Source organism: Nicotiana tomentosiformis, chromosome 7, assembly GCF_000390325.3.
Source record: "Nicotiana tomentosiformis chromosome 7, ASM39032v3, whole genome shotgun sequence".
NCBI classification, from domain to species: domain Eukaryota; kingdom Viridiplantae; phylum Streptophyta; class Magnoliopsida; order Solanales; family Solanaceae; genus Nicotiana; species Nicotiana tomentosiformis.
The window spans coordinates 13,604,789-13,616,445 of record NC_090818.1 but is presented as its reverse complement, the minus strand read 5'-3'; the positions used below and the strand labels follow the sequence as shown (position 1 = coordinate 13,616,445).

At 38.0% G+C, this 11,657-nt stretch overlaps 1 protein-coding gene across 1 annotated transcript; it reads right to left on the bottom strand.

Moving 5' to 3' along the window:
* Nucleotides 1-3,070: 3,070 nt before the first annotated feature.
* Nucleotides 3,071-3,562, bottom strand: LOC138895265 (uncharacterized). The gene has a single exon (XM_070179937.1). The coding sequence runs from the start codon at nt 3,560-3,562 to the stop codon at nt 3,071-3,073; it is 492 nt and encodes a 163-aa protein (XP_070036038.1).
* Between the last annotated feature and the right edge of the window lie 8,095 nt (nt 3,563-11,657).

Here is an 11,657-nt window from a genome sequence, read left to right as displayed (position 1 = left end):
TTGTCTAGTTCTTCTGCTTATCTGGAAATCTAGAACTAGCCTTGAATATGGATTGAGGCAAAATTCTAGGTAGATCTTTGAGTTAAGAAATGAACGTAGGCCTTCTTTGTTGAGCCATAACCTAAATTGACCTACCTTAATTATTTTTATCCTAGTTAGCCCAGTTGAGCCTAAATAAACTATCTCTTATTTTGTTTGTCGCCAAGCTTTAACCCTTAGCCTGTTTGTTGTTATGACTTATTCTTTGTTCACCCAATTCCCTTTTGGGCACTTTAAGAGTTGATCTGAATGTAAAAATCTAGGCGTGAGGTGTAATTATAAAAATAATTGGTGAAAGAATAATTGTTTGAGGTTGTTGGTCTTTTGAGATATTGTCATGAGAACTAAAAAAAATAGTTGCTTCCGAATATCAAAAAAAGAAAAAAAAAATAGCAACAAAGAAAAGTTGGCGACTCCAAAAAAATAAAATTAATTTTTTTTTGAAAGGGATGAAACAAAACAGAGGTTTATTGTTTAAATGAGATGAAAGGCAATTGTACTTAAGAGATAAAATAAATGTGTAGTGCCCATAGGAAATTTGAGTTACTATTATCTATATGTATCCTACCCATCCCTAAGCCTACTTTACAACCTTGCAAAAGTCCTACATGATCTTAACTCAGAGACTCCTATATTTGTGGAGAACCACGTGATAGTCAATCTTATGGTTATTTCCACTAGTTTGAGGTACTTCTTTGTTGAGAGTGAGCGTATTTTTTATCTATGCCCTTCTTTGATCCTGTATCTATATATTATGTGATATATGGGCATCTCTCTTCATTCGGTGAGATACACTTGGGATTAGAAAATATTATGATTTCAGTTCTCAATAGGTGAACATGAGTACAACTGAAAGTTGTTTGAACTCGTAGACTGGTCTTAGTCAATTCTTCTCTGTCAAAACCTCTCATGATTTCACTTAAAGTGTTTAGTTACTATGTTCATTTGTTTTCCTTGCTCTAGGACGAGTAAAAGTTTAAGTATGGGAGAATTTGATAAGTGCATTTTACCAGATATTAACCACATAATTTCTCTCATAAAAATATATAAATTATCATGTTTCCTCCATATTTTTAACTTTATTTTGCAGGAATAATTATAGAAGAATTATCGTACGCAACATGAAAAAAGAAAAGTAAATATTCAAGAAAAATACAACAAAGAAGTGTAAGATCAAGCTATGATTCATTACTGCCGTGACAATGTACCAAGTCTCGATTTGCCATGATGAAATCGATGAAATCTAAACTTAGAATGACAGAATTCTCATCTCTGCAAATTCAAAATCTAGATTTGCAATGGAAATCTAGCACCAAATCGAGAATTCGAATTCTCATATCTGTAAATGCAAAATCTAGATTTGCTATGGAAATCTAGCACCAAATCGAGAAGTCATCATGAAATTTTCTTATATAAGAAGATAGTGCCTGATCAGAGGAGAGGATGGCAGTAGAGAGAAAGTTTAGAGCTAGTAGTCTGAATCCAAATTCTTAATAAGCTTCTCTATTTTATTTCTTTCACTAGTATCGAGTTATCTTTTCTTTTAAATCACAATAGTGGTTTAGTTATTTCTAAATAAATTTCAGTATAGGAAATTACTCTAGTTCCTGCTTTTAATTAAATAGGGGAAATTATTCTTCTTGAATATTTCTTTCTATTTTCTTATTTAATGGACAAGAATATTTTCATTGTTAGTACTAATTCCAGTATGGAATAATTTTTCTTGTGTTGGGAGAAAGACGAATCTTAATATTTCTATATGATAGTAGATATTATTCCTCAAATTCACATGCTTGAGCTAAAATTTTTTATTTAACTTTTATCTGCTTTTACAGTTAGACGTTATTGATTTTTTAACATCTATCTATCTTATACTACATATTAACTATTTATTAATTCTGTAATCGAGAGAGGCGGAAGAAATAATATAGTTAATTGTAGTATTGATAGATGTTAATATTTATTCAGTAACATCTATCTCTTTTATGTTATAATTAATTTTACACTTATTTGTAATCGAGAGAGGCGAATAGTATAATAATCAGTTATAACAAGTAGGGTAACCGAAAGGGACTTACTAACAAGAGCGTGTTTTAGTTCAATCATATATTTCTGGTTCTTCAATATTACTAGTTTGAAGATTAATTTGTATAACCGAGAGGAGTGCAATTCATTATTCAATTTAAGTAATAATATATATTTATAATCGTGAGAGGCATTTATACATTTTTGAGAAATAGAAATTGAAGAATAATAATTCTATTATATAATAGAAATATTAAGTAAAGTCAAGATCCCAACACCTTTTTATTATATTTGTGAAAAATAAAATATTTTCTATTGCTCTATTCATGCATTTTTAGTTAGTTAATTTACAACTCAACTCTTTCTAATTTTCTCAAATAGTAATTAAAACAAGAAACGTCTGTAGAATAGATAAACCAATCTCTGTGGGTTTGACATCTTTCTATACTATTATTTGACAGAGTACGAGTTAGAATTTTATATACGCTAGGCACTCGTCAGAGAGAAAGTTGAACTTAAAGTTTGGCACATATAAAATATTCTTAATTTTCTGATTCTTTAGGATTGTAGCATCTCCAGCATGTGTAATTTCAGATCTATCTCCTATAGGTGTTTGCACTCCATAACTACTTTGTCCATCTATAGGTCTAATTGAATCCAATATATTTTTGCAAAATGTTGTGTGGTGTGATGCTCTTGAGTCTATTATCCAATCATATACACATACATTGGATACATTAGACATCAATGACATAATACCTGCCATGTTTGAAGATCCTGTCAACCCTGATGGTCCTGCACTCCTTTCTCCTAGTGAAGTTTTCTCTAACAGGTTTACCAATTGTTTGTACTATTTTGCTGTGAGATAGTTTCCTTCTGGTTGATTTCTGATTTCAATACCTGCATCTGTGTTAGCATTATTAGCAAAAGGTTTATATGTACCTACTTGCCCTTTCTTCTTGCTTTTGAAATCTGGAGGATAACCTATTATTTTGTAGCAGTTCTCCTACAAGTGACCTTTATAACCACAATGTTCGCAAATCAGCCCTGGTTTCTTGCCTTTGAACATCTGACCCTTTCGTGCAAGCATTGTCAGTGGTTCCTTGTTTGATTCCACAACACCTAGTGTTCTTTGACTCTCCTCTTGTACAGCTACTGCATAAGCTTGATTAACAGATAGAACTGTCCTTCTCTGTAGTATATTGCTTCTCACTTGACTGTAGCTCTCTTTGAGTCCCATAAGGAACTGCATCAATTTTTGCCTCACTAGATGTTCCATATACGGCCTCGATTCTTCAAAGTCACAAGAGGGTAATGGTGCTAAAATGTCCAATTCATCCCATAAATCCTTCATTTTTGAGAAATATGAGGTAACTGACTCAGTTCCTTGCTTTATACTTGCAATCTCAGCCCAAAGTTGATAGATCCTAGTCAAATTATCCTTATCAAATCTCTCTTTAAACTCATCCCATACCTTTTTTGCACTAGAAGCATACATGATGCTAGGCACCAATTCACTAGCTATAGTGCTACTGAACCACGAAACTACAACATAATTGCATCTTTCCCATTGTGTCTCTAATTCTCTTTTGTACGATCCTTTTACACATGTACCGTCCACAAACTGTAATGACCCGACCGATTATTTTGAGCTCTAGCATGTCGTTCGGCGGTTTGAGGCCATGAGCAGCTTCACTTCAGTTATTGTGACTTGTATGCGTGGTCGGGATTGAATTTCGGGAAGTTCAGAGTTGAATTGGAAAGAAAATTCTCATTTCGAAAGCTTTAAGTTGGAAAATTTGACTAAGATGTGATTTTTGAGTAAATGACCTTAGAATCGGGATTTGAAGGTTCCAACAGGTTCGTATGATGATTTTAGACTTGGGCGTATGTTCGGATCGGGTTTTGAAGGACCTTGTAGCATTTCAGTGCCTATTATGGAAGTTGGCATTTTGGAAGAATTTTATTAATTTGAGTTGAAGTGCATTTCAATGTTATCAACGTCCGTTTGGGATTCTGAGTCTAGGAATAGCTCCGTATGGTAATTCCGGTATTGTAAGCGCATCCGGAAGTGGATTTGGAGGTCCGTAGTTCATTTCGGGGTCATTTGGTGAAAGTTAGAAATTTGAAGGTTTTTGGAGAGTTTGACTGGGAGTGGACTTTTTGATATCGGGGTCGGATTCCAATTTCGGAAGTTGGAGTAGGTCCGTAATGTTGAATGTGACTTGTGTGCAAAATTTGAGGTCAAACGGACGTGATTTGATGGGTTTCGGCATCGAATGTAAATGTTTGAAGTTCTAAAGTTCATTGAGTTTGAATTGGAGGGTGATTCGTAGTTTCGATGTTGTTGGGTGTGATTTAAAGGCTCGACTAAGTTCGTAATATGTTTTGAGACGTGTTGGTATAATTGGTTGAGGTCCTGAGGGCTTCGGGTGGATTCCGGATGGTTAACGGATCGAGTTTGGACTTGGAAGGAAAAATGAGGCAGCTGATATCTAGTGTGATCGCACATGCGCAAAAAGGGCCACAAGTGCGAGGTCGGATTCCGATTGCGGAAGTTGGAGGAGGTTCGTAATATTGAATGTGACTTGTGTGCAAAATTTGAGGTCAACCGAACGTGATTTGATGGATTTCGGCATCGAATGTAAAAGTTTGAAGTTCTAAAGTTCATTGTGTTTGAATTGGAGGGTGATTCGTAGTTTCGATATTGTTGGATGTGATTTAAAGGCTCGACTAAGTTCGTAATGTGTTTTGCGATGTGTTGGTATAATTGTTTGAGGTCCCGAGGGCCTCCGGTGGATTCCGGATGGTTAACGGATCGAGTTTGGACTTGGAAGGAAAGATGAGGCATCTGATATCTGGTGTGACCGCACCTGCGCAAAAAGGGCCGCGGGTGCGAGCCCATGGTTGCAGGTGCGGTTTGGGCGAAGCTGAGCATGACCGCAGGTGCGAATGGTTGTCCGCACCTGCGAGGTCACAGATACGGAGGTGTGTCGCAGGTGCGAGAGTGAGAGAAGAGTTTGGGAGCGCAGGTGCGAGGGTATGTCCGTACCTGCGAAGGCGCAGATGCGGAAGGAAAGGTGCAGGTGCGGAGTCGTGCTAGGCAGAGGGAACGCGCAGGTGTGAGGTTTTGGCCGCACCTGCGAGACCGCAGATGCGACGAATAGGTCACAGGTGTGAAAGTCGGGGCTGGGCAGTTGGAGGAGGTTCGTAATGTCGAATGTGACTTGTGTGCAAAATTTGAGGTCAACCGGACGTGATTTGATGGATTTCGGCATCGAATGTAAAAGTTTGAAGTTCTAAAGTTCATTAAGTTTGAATTGGAGGGTGATTCGTAGTTTCGATGTTGTTGGATGTGATTTAAAGGCTCGACTAAGTTCGTAATGTGTTATGCGACGTGTTGGTATAATTGTTTGAGGTCCCGAGGGCCTCCGGTGGATTTCGGATGGTTAACGGATCGAGTTTGGACTTGGAAGGAAAGATGAGGCATCTGATATCTGGTGTGATCGCACCTGCACAAAAAGGGCCGCAGGTGCGAGCCCATGGTTGTAGGTGCGGTTTGGGCGAAGCTGGGCATGACCGCATGTGCGAAGGGTTGTCCGCATCTGCGAGGTCACAGATGCGGAGGTGTGTCGCAGGTGCGAGAGTGAGAGAAGAGTTTGGGAGCGCAGGTGCGAGGGTATGTCCGTACCTGTGAAGGCGCAGATGCGGAAGGAAAGGTGCAGGTGCGAAAGTCGTGCTAGGCAGAGGGAATGCACAGGTGTGAGGTTTTGGCCGCACCTGCGAGACCGCAGATGCGACGAATAGGCCGCAGGTGCGAAAGTCGGGCTGGGCAGTGTGCTCTTTAAAAACGGGACTTGGCCCATTTTCTTCCATTTTCATTTGGTTTGGACGATATTTGGAGAGCTTCAAGGGGAGATTTTCTTCAACCGATTCTAGGTAAGTGATTTCTTCCCATTTGTGAGTTAAATACATGAATTATACATGGATTGGAACATAAAAATTAGTATAAATTGTGGGGTTTTGGTAGAAAACCTAGAATTTGGTATTTGAATTTTGACCATGAAATTGGGCATAGAATTGAGAATAAATTATATATTTGAGTTCAGGGGTTATGGGTAAAGTTTATCTTCGAAAAGTTTTGAAATCCGGGAACGTGGGCCCGAGGATGGTATCGACTTTTCGAACGGAGTTGGGAATTTGTTGTAAATAGGATTATAATGAGTATTTGAGTATATATTTGTGGAATTTCTCAATTTTTGACTAGTTTCAGAGCGTTGGACGTCGGTTTGAGTTGTCGGAAGGCCTTGGGAGATGGTTATGGAACTACGGAGCGAGGTATGTCTCCTTTCTAACCTTGTAAGGGGGAATTAACCCCATAGGTGAACTAAATTATTGTGTGCTTCTATTTGTGGGGGCCACATACGCACGAGGTGACGAGAGTCCGTACGTAGCTACTAGCTATGCCTACGTCCGGGTAGTTTTAGCCTCACATCATGCCTTGTTGATATTGTTATTGATTTATCTTTATTGTTTGCCTTGAGAGGGAGCGAGATTTAGTCTGCTTATTAATTATTTTGGAAAGGAGTTGAAATTGAAGAACTTAAGATTTAAAAGGTTTCGTTTGAACTTTGTAATTTCGAAAAGGATTGAGTAATGCTATAATAGCTTAAGAAATCTATGTGTAACCGCGTCGCAAGTATGATTCGTGAGCGGGGTAATTTCCTTAAAAGGTTTCAAGCTGAATTTCCATTATTTTAAAAAGAATCAAGAAAGAAATATGATTTAGACTTATATTTGGTTGCATCGCAGGTATGATTCGCGAGCGGGGTATTTCCTTAAATTTATATTTGACCGCGTTGCACGTATGATTCGCGAGCGGGGACCGCGTCGCATGTATGATTCGCGAGCGGAGAAATTTACAGATGCATCTGTGGTTCGTGTCGTTTGACCCCCGGTAGTGCACAATTTATTTTTATTGTTGGATCGGGCCGTACGACCTCGGCATGACTTGCGCATGATTGTATTGATTGTTTTGGAAATTATAATAATTGATATTGCCTCATTGGCCTAAGATATAAACTGTTAAAATGATGAAAATGAATTTGGGAAAAACCTCTTGTTAACAAAAGAATTGCTTACTTAATTCATGATATCGGGCTTACAGCCGTTCTACGTGATCCATGCTTAATCATATCATTGGTATATTATTATAGCCCATAGTAAGTGTCCGAGTCGACCCCTAGTCACTACTTTTTCGAGGTTAGGCGGGATACTTACTGGGTACGCGTTGATTTATGTACTCATGCTACACTTGCTGCATATTTTTTTGTGCAGGTACATATATGTTTAGCGGCCTTGTGGGCGTAGAGGCGCGATTATGGCGGGGACTTAGGTGAGTTACATTCTATACGGCGATCCGCAGCCAACAGAGTCTCCCTCAGAGTACATATATTTTTCCTGTCCAATTTTTATTCCGGACGACTGTTGTATTTTATTCTATATTCCTAGTTAATGCTCATGCACTTGTGACATCGGATTTTGAGAGGATTATGGATTGTGCTGTATTGAAAGTTTTAAAGATATTATTATTATTATTTGTAAACTTCATCTTTTACTAGTTAAATTGAAATAAATTTACGATTTCAAAAATATTAAAATGAGAACCCATTTAAGTATTCATTGTTGGCTTGTCTGACAGTGGTGTCCGGCGCCATCACGACCTTTATGGATTTTGGGTCGTGACACAAACCCTAACTTGTTCTTCACTAACAGTGCAACCCTCATTGCTCCGCTCCATAGGGCATAGTTTTATGGCCTTGTGAGCTTTAACGAGATCAATGTTGTTCCAGGTGCATCTGAATCTTAAAGAAATAGTGGGCGATTGTGAGGTAGTTGTGCAATCTCATCTGTTGCCATGACTGAGCTTAAAGTTCTGCAACTACAGTACTCCGATCTGTGCAATTACAGCAATTGAGGCTCTGATACCATGTCAATTTGTTGAATCTATACTCTATGAATCAAGTTTCTTAGCATGCGATTGAATCTAGAGATGAATCTGACGAAATCTAGAAGAAGAAATGAAGAGAAGAGACAAAGCGAAAAAGAGCATTTTTGCTTCTGTAGAAGAAGAGGAATGAATACAATACAATTCTGGAGGGCACCGTTCTATTTAACAGAATCATGTGCTCTTCACCCTCTCTAACAATATGACCCTCAAAGTTCTTTTGTCTACACTTAGGTCCCTCAATTAGTTTCTTCACTAACTAACAACCAACTCTATCTAATGTTCTTGATAGAAATGTATGATAATACGTACAACGACGTACGCATGATTTTTCACAAGCGGTGTCATGATTTTAAACAGTAAACAAATAATAATTCACTATAACAGCATATTAAAAAAAATATAATTTGAATTATTTTTATAAAACACAACTCAAGTATATTACTGGATATGGATTTTTATTTTTTGAAATGTATTCAACATAACCTTAGTAGAAATAATACTAAATACTTTTTAATATATAGAACACCAAGTAATTACACAAATTCTCCATTCACACGATCCTGCAAATTGTTCTTAATCAATTTCAATGTTGAGAAAGAAGATAAAAAGAAAAGAAATAGCCAACTTATAGTAGTTGGAAAAGTCAACCGGATATTGACTTATATGTAAACGACCTCGGATTTGAATTTTGATAGTTTTGTTAGCTCCGTTAGATGATTTTGGATTTAGGAGCGCGTCCGGAATGTGATTTGGAGGTCCGTAGTAGAATTATGCTTGAATTGGCGAAAGTTAGAATTTTGGCGATTTTGGCCGGCAGTGAAAATTTTGATATCGGGGTCGAATTGGATTTCCGGAAGTTGGAGTAGGTTCTTGGTCTCATTTCATACTTGTGTGCAAAATTTGAGGTCATTCGGACCTGGTTTGGTAGGTTTCGTTTGTGGAATTCGGAAATTTCTAAGTTTATTAGGCTTGAATCCGTGTGTAATTCGTATTTTTGGTGTTGTTGAAGGTGATTTGAAGGTTCGACTAAGTTCGTATGATATTATGGGATGTGTTGGTATATTTGGTTGAGGTCCCGAGGGCCTCGGGTGAGTTTCGGATGGTTAACGGATCATTCTTGGCCTTGGTGAGATTGCTGATATCTGTTGCTGCATTCTTCTGGTTTCCTCTTTCGCGATCACGAGTGGGCTCTCGCGTCCGCGAAGAGTATTTTCTGAGTGGTGAACTTTTGTTCTACGCGTTCGCGAAGGGGAGTACGTAAATGCGAAGGTGTGGTCTGCGTGTGCATCGCGAACGCGGGAGAAGGGTCGCGTTCGCAAAAAGGAGTGAGGCAGTTGGGGACCCCAAGTCCTTGTTCTACGCGTTCGCGAAGGTCTGAGCTAGTAAAGCATCGCGTTCGCGAGGCATGTGTCGTGTTCGCGAAGAGTAAAATGGTGAGGCAGTCAAGTTGGTCTACGCGAACGCGAGAGGATGGTCACGTTCGCTAAGGGTAAAATCTGGGCAGACAGTGTTAAATTCAAATCGAGAGTTTGAGCTCATTTTTCATATTTTGAGCTAGAGATCACGGATTTGGGCGATTCTTGAAGGAATTTTCGGGGAGTTGATTGGGGTAAGCGTTTCTCACTTGGTTTTGATTAAATTCCACGATTATATCTTGATTTTTATCATCTAAATTATGATTTGGGGTGAAAAATAGGGGAAAAAGTGGAAGAGTTCTTGAGATGGAATTTTGAGGTTTTGAAGGGGATTTTGTTGTCGGATTTTGGTAAATTTGGTATGACTAGACTCGTGAGTGAGTGCTTGGTTAGTTTTGAGTAGTTACTATGATCGGGAATGGTGTTGCGAATATACGAGTTGTATAGTATGTTGTGTGATTATATCTGAGGTTATGGTTACAGCTTAATACAACTTGCTCAAATTTAAACAGTGTGTAAATGTGAAATTCAGGTCTTGAAAAGAAGTTTTTGGATGTTGAAAATTGGATTCCAAGGTTTATGGACTAAGGCTAAATTAGTAATTTTTAATTATGTGGTGTCATCGGGCCTATATGGGATAGAGTGACATGGGATCACCTCGGGTATGCATGCGTGATAAGGTGAAATAGTGATTTGAAGGTTCAAACATGTCAAAGAAAAAGCATCACCCCGTGATCAAATATATATTGGATAGAAAATTTTATGGTCATTTTCATACTAGAACATCGTAGAGTAATTGTTGGAGGTCGCCAAAGGTTTAGTTCGGGTGTTCGGCGTAGATATTTAGAGTTGAAGAAAGTGAACGGGTTATTCTCAATATTTTCTCTATGAGGATGCTATGTGAATTGTTAATAAAGGTAAAGTATGTGTAGTCACATTAGGCCTTATGAAATCTGGAAGGAAAAAGACTAAATTATGAGTATGATATTTCCCTTTTATTGTTCTCCGTATACCCGGTATTTCATGTGTCTATGTCTAAGAAGATGAAGTTAATGGGTAATTGGATTATGAGGAACAACTATTTGCTATCCTTGTTAGAAAAGTCCGGGAGTTGAGATTGCCTCTGTTAATGTGTTATGGCGAAGTCGATAAGTCGAGGAGACCACCTTTAGGGCCAAAAGTGTTAAGGAAATAAAATGTTCTCACTTGAGTGTATAGTCAAATGATTGTGATTTGAAAGGTACTTTCTATGTGTTATGATTTAAATATGTGCAGCTCATGTCCAGATATCACTCTTGATAATATAATGCCTGTAATGATGAGATTTGTGATGTTGATATACATGGTGATGCTTTGTCAAGTTGTGTATGTCTTGATAGGTTGATTTTGGTGATTATCTGACAGGTGGATAGGCCCAGTTACAGGAGAAACTCTGCCGAAATTTTTAAGAGTTTGTAAAGATAGCCAAATTTTAAGGGCCATAAGTAAGTTGAGATTTTGGAAAGGAAGTATAAGACCCATGTAGTCATAAACGCCTATGTATAATGGCTGGAGGTAAAAGGATGGTAACTCTATTATTAGAAGTGACTTGTGAAACATTCGAGGACAAAAGTTCTTAAGTGGGGGAGAATGTAACACCCCGAAAAATTTCGAAGTAATTAAGCGCTATTAAGAAAGTTGATGTACGCTAATTGTATTATTTTGTGTGTAGACAAGGATTATTATATGAATGATATCAATTGATCATGATAATATATGTATGGGGTGCATTAAGAATAGTTTATGGTCTAAGAAGAGCCCTAAGTCCAAGTCAAGTTGAAAATTTCATGATAGACTAAAGTTTCAAATGGGTACGCACAAGATCCAACTTTGAACGAGAATATCTACATATATATATATATATATATGGAGTTATTTGATGATCTAAATATAAATTGAAAGATCTTCGGGTCTAGTTTCTAAATCTTCAAACCGTTCGTCATTTGGACATTCCTACAAGAAGTTATGACCAAATTACCAAAGGCTGAAAAAATGCGATTCTGCGACCAATTCTGCGATCGCAGAACCATTATGCGATCGCAGAAGTAGTTATGCGACCGCAAAATGGTCGCAGACCTGTCCAGTGAAGCCCATTTCTGGGCATCGATTTTGCGGTGTATTTTGCGACC

Coding starts and splice junctions, on each gene's coding strand:
- LOC138895265 (XM_070179937.1), bottom strand. CDS start 3,562: ATGTATGCTTCTAGTGCAAAAAAGGTATGGGATGAGTTTAAAGAGAGA.